General features: G+C 31.0%; 1 protein-coding gene across 1 annotated transcript; it reads right to left on the bottom strand.

The window, feature by feature from the left end:
* Positions 1-7,015: 7,015 nt before the first annotated feature.
* Positions 7,016-10,373, bottom strand: LOC145088212 (cytokinin riboside 5'-monophosphate phosphoribohydrolase LOG3). Its single transcript, XM_079026458.1, has 7 exons — positions 10,014-10,373; positions 9,600-9,697; positions 9,389-9,419; positions 8,658-8,757; positions 7,726-7,796; positions 7,506-7,649; positions 7,016-7,413 (listed from the first exon to the last, which is right to left on the bottom strand). The coding sequence occupies exons 1-7, from the start codon at positions 10,140-10,142 to the stop codon at positions 7,321-7,323; spliced, it is 666 nt and encodes a 221-aa protein (XP_078882584.1). The 5' UTR covers positions 10,143-10,373; the 3' UTR covers positions 7,016-7,320.
* Positions 10,374-12,474: the final 2,101 nt, after the last annotated feature.

Here is a 12,474-nt window from a genome sequence, read left to right as displayed (position 1 = left end):
GAGAGCTTGGAGAGTGTTTGGAGCTTTGAGAAGTGAATTTGGTGGAGGAGACTTGAAGAGCAAGAGGCAACCATAAAGGATTTCGTGTGGATCCAGAACCCACTCCAGTTTAGGACACATTTGTGAGGTATTAAGCTGTTACCTTGACCTTTTCTTCTAGAATCATTCATATGTGGAGGCTAAGGTTTTCCTTGGTAAAGGGAGTTGTTATAGAAGTTAGAATTGAAGCTGAAACTTCAGATCTGAACCTCTTTTGAGTCCTAAGTTCATAAAGTTTCAGTCCTTGGATGATTGGTGAAGCCCCTTTTGTCTAAAACCCAAGCCCTAGTGTGTTTTGAGTTTATATCTTCTTGATATCACATAAAGTTTGCAACTTTACGTAAGGGATAGCTTGTAGAAGGATAGATCTATGGATTTGAGCCCCAACATGACTTAAAAAGCCACTGCATGGGTTAAGAGCTGGAGATACTTGGTGAGTCACATGGGTGGACCCGTCGAGTTGGATGAAGATAGGCAGGAACTCGACGAGTTGGAAGAACAACTCGGCGAGTTTGTTGAATGTTGCCTTGGACTCGGCGAGTCTGTTCTTGGACTTGGCGAGTCTGGTCAAGGAGTCCTAACCTTTTCTTGTTAAGCCGTGAGTCGGTGAGTCGAAGGATGACTCGGTGAGTTGAGCATGAAGGGACTCAGATTTTGTTGGACTCGGCGAGTCTTGGGGCAACTCGGTGAGTTGAGTCGCGATATGGGAGTTTTTAGAGCGTAGAGACTCGACGAGTCAACAGGTTGACTCGGCGAGTAGAGTCAATCAGGAAGTTTGACTTTGACTGAGGACTTTGACTTTGACCAAGAGTTGGCCAGTTGACTTCCAGGGGTAATTTGGTAATTATTGGTATTTATTGAGTTCAGTCATTTGGTATTGATCAGTGGTGGAGTTCGTATCGGAGGTGGGAGCAACATGATCTTATCTTTTCAGTCAGCAGTTGCGAGGTGAGTTATCCTCACTATATCGACATGGTTTAAGGCACCAAGGCCAGCCCTTTATCAGATGGAAATCCGGGTAATTGTTATGTTATTGCTTTGCTATATGTTTGCATCCTGGTAGTTAGGATGGTATATGTTAGAGACCTGGTTAAGGTCGGAATCCTAGTATATAGGATAATTCTATGTTAGTGACCGGTTAGGTCGGTATCCTGGTTAGAGTATGCTATGTATGTGATCTGCTAGATCGGTTGATTGGTGATTAATTGTTATATGATTATATGTTTAAGTGAACATGGTTGGTTGATGGGGGTTGGGTTGAGGCGGGTCCTGCTTTATGCTATAGGTCAACATACCCAGGGCGGACCGCATATTCCGAAGGCCCAGCGAGCGGTCTGGATAGGCTGTAGGCCCTACGAGGGCGGACCAAACGTGCCGAGGCTCGGAGAGTGGACTAGGCCGACTGAAGGCCCGGTACAGGCGGACCAGTCATACTGTAGACTCAGAGAGTGGGCCAGGTGGGATGAAGGCCCAATGCGGGTGGACCAACCACACTGCAGACTCGATGTATATGGCTAGACTCGGAGGGTGGACCAGGTGGACTGAAGGCCCGGTGCGGCGGACCAGTCACACAGTAGACCCGAAGTACATGGTTGTTCTGTTATGATATGATATGTTATGTGTATGGTATAAGTGGTTGGTATTTTGGGGGTATCTCACTAAACTTTCAGGCTTACAGTTGTGGTTTAATGTTTCAGGTACTTCAGGAGACCGTGGCAAGGCAAAGGCGTGATCGTACCGCTCCTCATGCTTTATTATATGTGATATGGTTCTGGGAAATACTTTGATAATAAGTGAATTGGAAACCTTTTTTGTAATGAATTAATGAAAGTGAGTTGTTTTTTAAAAGTTTAAATTGGTTGAAATTTTTAGAGCGTTACATAAATATATATATATATATATATATATATATATATATATATATATATATATATATATATATATATATAAATACATAAAAAATACATAAAAATTATGTAAAATACTTAAAAATACATATAAATATGAAAAAATACGTTTATACATTTAAAATACATAAACATCTATACAAAAAACTTACATAAATACGTAAAAAAAAGTGAACATATATATATATATATATATATATATATATATATATATACGTAAAAATAGATATAAATACATAAAAAATACGTTTATGCATTATATACAAATTTTGACGAAATCTGTAGAAAAATTTCATTATTTTGGAAAAATTAACAATTTGGTCTCAAAATCAGCTGAACAGGCTAAAAATGACTAAAGTGAATAAATTAACCATTTTCTTGGGCTTCCTTATTAAAAAGGTTAAAAAGTCGGGATTTTTTGTTCAAAAAACTAAAAATTAGGACTGCATTAAAAAATTTCCTAAAATATTAAAACTTTTCTGAAGATTTCTCTTTCACTAATATAAAAAAAAACTTGTTACCAAATAATTAATAGTATTGTTGTAAACACCTATTTATTCTGATATCATTTGCTCTGTTATGTTTTAATTTAAATTTGTATATCATATTTTTATAAAATAGATTATTTTCTTTCTTTCATATTTTGTAAAGATAGTCATAGTATGTATAAAAGGACTAATATTATAAAAATCTCAAGTTTTACGCATGTAGTTGAAAAAAGCCTTAATATTTGTTTTGGTTGGCTACGGTCATAATTTCTACGCAAAATTATCATTCTAGCATATTTAGTTGGTTTCATGGTTAATTTTATTATCTATCTTACAAAATCAATCCTACAATTGGGGTTAAAGTCCAAATTTAGTCAATATATTTTACAAAAAACTGCACCACATAGTTTTTTAACTTTATTTTTTGTTTTTTTATATATTTTTATTTTTTTGGTTTTTTAACTTTATTTTTCGTTTATTATATACTTTATTTATTTTTGTTATATATATATATATATATATATATATATATATATATATATACACACACACACACACAAACAAACATTATTTATTTTTATTTTTTATATACAATAATATATTCATACATTCTATATTTTTTGTATTTGTTTTTGCATTATTTTTTTTTTTTTGCATTTTTTTTAAAATTTTTTCGGTTTTTTTTTCATGAATTTGATAATTTTTTCTTGACCTTTTTCAAAAAGTGTAAAATGTATTAATATATTAGAGTATATTACAATTTAAATGTTTCGGTTTTTTTGGTTTTCTATTTTTTATAATTTTGGTAATTTATAGTTTTCTTTATTTTTTATTTTTATTCAAGTACATAAAAAAGTTATATTTATATTTGTAATTTCCGTCCAACTTATTTTCTTTATATTTTTTTTGTTCTTTAGTAATATTTTATTTATGTTATGAAAATGAAAATAAAAAACTCAAACAACTTGTTTGTTAAGAATTAATGTTTCAATGTGTGATATTTACGATTTATAGCTATTAAAATAGGAAAAACTAAAAAATTTATAATATAACTTTTAAATTAAATCATATTTCTATATGAGATATCAATAGTTTGATCTGAATATTATATTTTTCAATTTGATAATAGCCTAAAAAACAAAATAAATAATAATAGTCGGTCTCTATAAAAAAAACTTTTTATAATATTTTAAATTGAATTCAAGTTAATTTATTTGAATAAAAAAAATAAGAGTTAGAAAAAGTGTAAATAACTAAAATTAAACAAAAAATAGAAAACAAAAGATCAAAAGGTAAAAAAAAAAAGTTTTTTTAGAATAAAGTTAAAGAACAAAAATTATATATATATATATATATATATATATATATATATATATATATATATATATATATGAAGTTAAAAAGCCAAAATATATAAAATATGAAAATAACAAAGTTAAGCCTTTAAACCTAATTTTAGGATTAATTTTATAAGAAATATAACAAAAGTTAACTATGAAACTAGTTAAGTGAGTTAGAAGGATGATTTCTCGTAAAATTTGTGGTTGTTGCTGACTAAAAATAATGTTAATGCTTTTTGCTAATTATACATATAAAACTTAGAAATTTTATAGTATTAATCGTATATAAGATTATCTAATATTTTAGGTCTTATCATCAAAACTTTGTCAGTTTTTTTTATTTTCACAAACTTTTTTTTTTGTTCGATTTGAACCCATGAAGAAATTGATCGTTATAAGCATTATTTTCAATCGTGCGATATTGATTCTCAAAAGCCTTTAATTATTTGAAAGAAGGACAATTATTTAAGAACTTTTGCAATTTGCCACAGGGACAATATATACATAATATTCTAATCAACGGCTACGAGTTATTTAAATTTACAAGATTAATGCAACAATAAAATATGTATATATTGAATTATAGATGTGAAAAAGGGTAAATTACATCAATCATTTTTGTTTTTATTTTTTAAAATTAATTCAAACCATCTCTTGATTTAAAACTTATACAGTTCACCCCTCCATACATAAAAAAACTGTTTTGCCTTTATTTATTTATTTTTTGATTAATTTATTATTTATTAATTAATAATATATTAAAAGAAATTGTTTATTAATATTTATCACTACCACCGTCCACCGGAACTCAAACACCATTCTAGTTCCTCCCTTCATTGACCAAATCGCCGGAGAAAGATGATGTTGTTGGAAGCAGATGGGCTTGCCGGCGGAGAAGATGAAGTTCTTCGGATAATAAACCTGGAACATTGGAAGAGTGTCTTGAAGCTAGTTTGAGAATATGATGGGTTTACAAATATGAGACGATGAGGTCGTCTCAGATCTGAAGGAGGCACCTCATCGCTAACGCCACCCTCACCTGATTCACGTTATCTCTTACGAGCAACATGCTCTACTACAACCTCCTCGTCAACACGAAGTTCAGAAACCCTAACCACCGATTGGGGATCTGCTACAATTTAGTTCACCGTTTAAAGGGGAACAACCGATGGCTCTTTGTGGTGGTGATAAATCGTGGTTGTATTTCTCTGTAACTAGGAACCACCACTAGCATACCTGCAACCTCTAGTTCTGATTTTGCGTGTTTATCTCCACAAAAAGTCTCGATACAGATGTTGTCTTCTTCTTCTCCCTCCAATCGATTGTCAGATGCATTTTCTTCCTGCTTTCGCTTCAATCGAGTATAGATCAAGAATCGGAGGTTAATGGATAAGAAATTGTTAATAGGGGATTTTCTTCTTCTGTTTTTTTGTTTGCTTGATCACAGGTTTCATAAAGGTGATGGCTTGGTTTGGCTATTATGGTTAAGGTCATTTTTTATGGAGGAAAACTGATTTAGAGAAAATAAGGTGTTATGTTGGTTATGGTGGACTGTTGGGAAGAACGAGGGAAGAAGGATCCGTCGACGATGTTTCTTAGAGAAAAAGAGGTGGCGATCCGATGGTGGTGATGGTGATGGTATGACGGTGGTGATGAGGGTTTAGAAGGGGAGGGGCTCGGATAAGATGGGCGGGGTGATATTTTTTATTTTATTTTATATAGTGTAGAATTGTATGAAAAATAAATTAAATAAAAAATAATAATAAAAAGAGCAAATTAGTCATTTCAAGTATCGCAAAAATAAAATGTAAAAATAGGTTAGATTTGTCGTTAAAAAATAGGTTAGATTTATCGTTAAAAAAACTGAATGACAAATCTTGCAAAAAATGTTTTCTAATATTATATTTTTCATACAAGTTTGGTGAAGGGTGTAACTTTTTCTATTTCATCCTTATATATTTGCTATATCAAGTTTTCCATTTCTTTTTTTTTTCTTATCCTATGACATATAAAAATCTAAATCAATTTTGCTATCTTTTTTTTTCCATTTATCTCATTCCATAATACCTGAAAACCCATATATATATATATATATATATATATATATATATATATATATATATATATATATATATATATATATATATATATTATCTTTATCGGTTCACTTAAATTTTTAATTTTAAAATAAATACAAACTAATTAAAACTATTCAAAACTACTTCACAAAATATTAAAAATAATATACAAAATAATTCACAAACTAATTAAAAACATAAAAACACATTTTGCTAAAACTTTTTATATATAATACGTTCATGATGTGAATGATGTTCATAGAAATACCGGCATAGCTCCCCATCTTTCTTCACCCAACAATACCGTCACCCTTATTGATTCTATTTCCACATAATGAGTCTTTTAACTTATTAAAATGCTTAATATAGTTGTTTTTTCCTTCTTTTTTTTTGAATTTTTATTGGTAATAACTAATAAGTTATTGAAAATATATTAAAAAAAAAAGCCAAACTTTTATAACATAATTTGATATTTTTAATCGTTTTCAAATATCCAATTATGTTTAAAAAACATAATCATATACCGCTCAAATATCCACTTTTAATAGGTGGAGCTAAAGTTCCACTACAAACCCTTTTAAAACTATACGACATACACGCCTCCCTCCATCACAAGGTGCTAAGTGCTAATCTGTCTCGTGTCTCGCTCGGTGATGCCCGATATATTTATGACAATGAAACACTCATCATATTAGTTTAAAATAACTTATAAAACCATTTGATTTTATATAAAAATGTTTTAAAGTTTCAAATGTATGGAATAACAATCCCAAATACTAAACCAAAGTCTATGTTACCGAATTAAATACCACAACATAGTTCAAGTTTAACAACACAAACAATGGCCTCAAAATGTCATCTCTAATCTATAATCCAAATTATAAGTTTTCAATATGAACACATATCAAAAATAAATTAGACAAGAAAATGCCTATAGAAAATATTTGAAGTTACTAATTATTGAGTTAGTAACGATGACAATCATTACACTGAAGTCAAACCCTTAAAATCAATTAAAACCACCAAAACAAATACCAAATGATCATTTATCTCAAATCAATGGTACAATAATCTCAAATTCAAAGTCAAACAGGTTTAATAATCCATATCCAAAACAAAGGGTTAATAAAAGTCCTCTGTTGTAATCCGTATTCCCAAAAACATGAAACATGAGAGATCTTGCAATTCCATTTGGCATCTAATATTGTATTTTACAATAAACTGAAGTTGCATGTGAAGGGTGAAAGAAATATGTGAGAGTTTCCCACATACTCTTTAAGTCATATTACATCTTCAATAATAATTTACAAAAAAAGAAGATCAATCCCCTTGACATCAACATTCTAATTTAGACCAAAAAAACCCTTTCAAAGTCAGCACCTTTTTCACTACCACAAATCTCTTCATCAAAAAAAAAAAAAAAAAAAAAAAAAAGAAACCAAAAACACCCTGCTGCATTCATTCATCATCACCTAGAAATATCATCGTCACTGTAGTCAAGCTGTTGCTCCATTTCCCAGCTCAATTTCGAAGCAACTCTTTCATGGCAAGGCACGTACTCCTGTAATTTGACAAACAAAGTCAAACACTTGACTTTCAAATTTCTTTGACTTCAAAAAGTCAACAATTTTGTTTTTGGTACTTAGTACTTACCTCAAGTTTTCGAACCAAAACCTTAGCTGTTGGTGCCAATACAATGATGTGACGTGCGCTTGGACTGATGAATCCTTCCTCTACTGCTTTATCGATGAATAACAGTAATGAATTGTAGTATCCATCAACATTCAATAAACCCACCTGCAAGATCAATTAATTAACATCTTAATCCCTTTCTTGATTATAAACCCTAGAAATTCGTAGACATGAAATTTACCGGCTTATCATGAATTCCCAGTTGAGCCCATGTAATCACTTCAAGTAGCTCTTCAAGAGTACCATATCCACCTGCAATTGATCGAAATCGCAACGCATTAAAGGATGTAAATGAATTGGGTTTTAATTTGAAGCAAGAACATACCATAAATGATGAAATTGAAATAATTTAAAGTAGTGAAACTTTACTAAATTAGGTCAAGTGTACCATAACGATATCAAATTCCCTTAAATGGGGTCAGAATCAGTGATTGTACACTTCAAATAAATTAAGAAATTTTGAAGAAATAAATGTAAAGGTTTACTGATAAAAAAGCTTTTTTTATTTTCAGTGTTCAGATATTGTTGTTGGGTTCTTGAGGACTAATATTGGGATTCGTGTCTGTGTGTTAATCCAACCATTAATTTTTCCTGAGTGAAATATGAGACAATTTTGGGCCATATCACACCAAAATAAAAATCACTTTCTTGATTTTTTAATCAACTAAAAACTCAAAAGAGGCAAGGTCAACAGTTTACATACATATCTTTACTTTAATTGCCGATTTGTATTCACTTGTTACTATCAAAAACAGTTTAAAAAACTTTTCTACAAATATCCATGAAACTTTAAGCACGTTTAATTCATTCCAACAAGAATAAGACGCATTTGTATTTTCCTTTAACATTTTTCATGTTGCGAGGCGTTACTTTTTCCCTTTACTAAATATAAATATAATAAATAAATCCAGCACCCTCTAAAATTTTACTACTAATTTTGTGGGCCCTCTTCGTCTCCCCACCTCATATATAAATCTTAGAAATTTTATCTCCAATTGAATGAAAAGAAAGAAGACAAATAAATAAAAGCACCTGACATCCCTTTTATGTAATGAGTTAAATGGTGTTTATGAGATTTTAGTGAAAGAATATGAAAGCAGGTTTTATACTAACCTGGTAAAGCAATAAAAGCATCAGAATGCTTCGCCATTTCTGCTTTCCTTTGATGCATATCTGCCACTGCTTTCACTTCCCCTACTGTTTCACCAGTTAACTGCCAAAAAAACACAAAACAATCAGCAAACAAAATAACGTAAATCACACTCAATTAAATAAATTAATCATCAAAAATAAAAAAATATATATATCGAGTGTCGTGTTTGTGTGTGCAGTAAAACAATGATGAGGGTTGCAGGAATGGTGGACTTTCAATTTATCTTTTTACAGATTCAGAGTTTTCCAGAGTTTTCAGTACGACACACACACACATTTACATTTATATGTGTATGTATGTATGTATCATGTATGTGTATACATATAGATATATATATGTTGTATGTATATTCAGAAAATGACAAGGAAGAAAGGTACAAGAGGCCAACTGTACGTACACGCTGAAAATATCAGGAAAAATATGACACCACAAAAGGAAAAAATCATACAAGTCATTTGAAGGCAAAAACCATAAAACCTGCTCCAGATTGTACTCTTGATAACGCCAACATATTTACAAGAAATAAATGCTTAACAACACAAATAATAATCATATAGATAATGCTACCTTTTTAGAAAACAAAAAAGAAAGGCACTAAGTGTACAAAATTTTATTTTCTTATGTAAAATACTGGAATAGTAGTATAAAAACATGGAAAGTTTAAAGACTTTTCGTTGATATTTAGACATACCTCTCGAGGCATGAGCGTCTTGGGAATAACCCTGCAGAAGAAGGGAGACAATAACATGACAAAAAGTTAGTTTTCAATCAACCAAAAACTACAACAACAAACACAGTGATTTTGTTTTTTAATCATCCTCTGTTAATCTTAATAATTACGTTTTACTTTATTTTGAGATTTTTGAGGTAGAATAATACTACACATTATGTCGATCGATTACCCAATAACATGACGACCACCATCGTGGACAGCTTGCGAGACCAATCCCATTAAGCCAATGCTACCTCCTCCATACACGAGATCAATGTTTCTTGAAACCTACAAATCAAATCATTTCATTTCATCAAAACCCTACAATAAACTTGAAAAGAAAACAAAACCCACAAAAATCTTGAAAAGAAAACACATTCTTATTGTCGATTTCAAACAAAAAAAGTCATTAAGAAACCAAACCCCACAACCTTGATCTTTTTGCTCAATGGTGAAACCAAAATCTTGAAAAAGAAAGCATTATGCCATTATAGTTCTTGATTCCAAACAAAAAACGAAAACCCCATTAAGATAATAGGAAACAAGATTTCAAAAACACATTTTAAATATATCAAATTCAGAAGGAAAAAAAAAAAATGAATACCAGTTCTTTCCCAAGCTCAATAGCAGCATCTTGGTAGCTGCTTTTCTTGCCTTGACTACTCCCACAGAAAACACAAATTCTTTTGAACTTTGATACCTTGATTTCACTCTCTCTTTCCATCTTACTCATGTCTCTATCTACTTTTCCCTTTTGATATACAAAACAATCGGTGGATTGAAAAGAAGAATCGGCTCTGTTTTTAACCTTTCAAGAAACACACACACACACTAAGCCCGAAATTGCGTGTGACAGAAGAGAGCAGTAGCCACTAGTGTGATGGATTAGTATAAAATCAAAGACATTGGAGGAGGGAGGGAAGATGGTGTATTTTTTTAGTCCTTTTTTCTGGGTTGTCCACTCCTCAACCGTGCTTTGTATTTATAAAGACTCTTTGGCACGTGAGAGACCTCTTAATCCATACCCAAGCTAGCACGTGTGGGGACCATACAATTATTTTGTAAATTCATATACAATATAATAATTCTACAAACTTAACCATCATACTTGTACATCTTCAATCATATTTATTTATATTAATTCATGTTTGGAATGTTATGTTATTTGAAAATTAATACCATTAATTTGAACGGTTTCATTAGTTAAAAGTTATATTTTACGTTTTGCATACATTTTTTCAGTTTCAATTTTCTTTAAACAAATAAATTATAATTTCTCATAAAATAATATTATTGGAAAAAAGACAACTTATATAAAAACCGGTATATTTTGACTATATTTTGGTTTTCCAAACATATTTTATTTTGGACAATAAAAACTATCTGTATTTTAGTTTTCTTTTCCAATATGGCTACTCTAACCCTTTGTTACCATACTAGTTTAATATCTTCACTACATCCAATTTGCTTCTAGCTTTAATTCTTGACTTCATGCACCACGATTAGCTATAAATGTTAGGGATGATTGGGGATATTCGACCCAAAGGTGGACTTTTGGTATTCATCTTATCAATGGTAGAAGATTTATTGGATGCTTTAATCTCCATATATTATGTTCTAGTCTTCGAAGGTTAATATGTCATTGTTGCTTTTGAATTAGGTTTAATCCTTGATAAATAGGATCTAAGAAAAAAAAATGTGATTTTTTTAGATTGTTTGGTGAAAATATGTCTCATTACTACAAAGAAAATTTATATCAGCTACACGTGATGTTGAAGATGAAAAACCCTAAGAACATCCACAATGCATTAAACTCATTAAAGTTTAATGGATTGATACATCATCATTTTATTTTCTATATAACTCTACAATAATTATTCTACAATGCATTCATTCTATAAAGTTTAATGAAATATATTTTTTTATAGTTAAAAAATATCATTTTTCTCATTGAAGAGTTCAATGACTATTGAACTTCATATCCATTGAATGCCAACATGACATCCTATAATGGTAGAGTTTAATCTATTAAATGTCAATTAGGCATGCTACCTTATTCCACTCTCCTATCGAACTATGTATTATGGATGCTCTAACCATCAAATAATGAAAATAAAATTGAAGAAATACAATCGGCAAATAATTGACTTTCTAAAGTTTACTTTTCATTGGAATCATGAAATAGACTTACAAAAATACCTAAATATTGTTATATTAGTGAAATAGACATGCTATAAAGGTAAAATCAATATTTTTATTACTAACCTAAATATTAGGCATTCAAATATATACGTCTTTTAATTGATTTAAGAGAAATTATCATCACAAAAATAGTTCTTAAGTCGTACATATAATATATATTAGACAAAATGGTTAGTTTGGTCCTTGTGGAATGTCAAAAATTGGATGTTTGGTCTAAAATGTTTTGGAGTTGTACCAGTGATCCAAAATGTTACATCTATTGTGAATTTGTCAATTCATATATTCTTCTTTAATATGTAATTAATTTAATACCCTCTTATTAACTGATACCTACCGTCAAATCTGTAGCACCTAGTTCCTGGTACGTAAAATTTATCTTAGTGTTTTTCATTTTTTTAGCCTTGGACTCGGCGAGTTGTAGGTCCTACTCGCCGAGTAAAGACGAGATCCGGAACACGTTTAAGTTGGCGACTCGGCGAGTCCATATTCTGGACTCGACGAGTCCCCGCTGTCTGATGAAACCCTAACTTCAAGGGTTTGCCCCCTATTTAAGCTAGCTTGTGCGGCCCAAGCTCGCCCCCTTTCACCCTCAGAGCGCCCTACATCAAACCCTAACTCGTTTCTTGTGAGATTGAAGTGATTAGAGTGATTCCTTGAAGATTTTGGGAGAAGAAGGAGAGTGGATCAAGAAGAGAAAAAGGAGACCATATATCTTGGTGCTATTTCAGAGTTCTCTGAGGTATATCTCTGCTTCATTCTGTTTGTATGCTTAAAACCCCATTAGAGCACCTTTTGAGCTCTTCTTGAACCTTTTCCCAAGCTTGTGCATGAAGTAGAATTCGTAATAGGTTGATTATCCACTA

Source organism: Lactuca serriola, chromosome 2 (assembly GCF_051521515.1).
Source record: "Lactuca serriola cultivar US96UC23 chromosome 2, Lser_US96UC23_V15, whole genome shotgun sequence".
Lineage (NCBI taxonomy): Eukaryota > Viridiplantae > Streptophyta > Magnoliopsida > Asterales > Asteraceae > Lactuca > Lactuca serriola.
The sequence above is the reverse complement of the archived record's forward strand: the minus strand, read 5'-3'. Positions and strand labels throughout refer to the sequence as shown.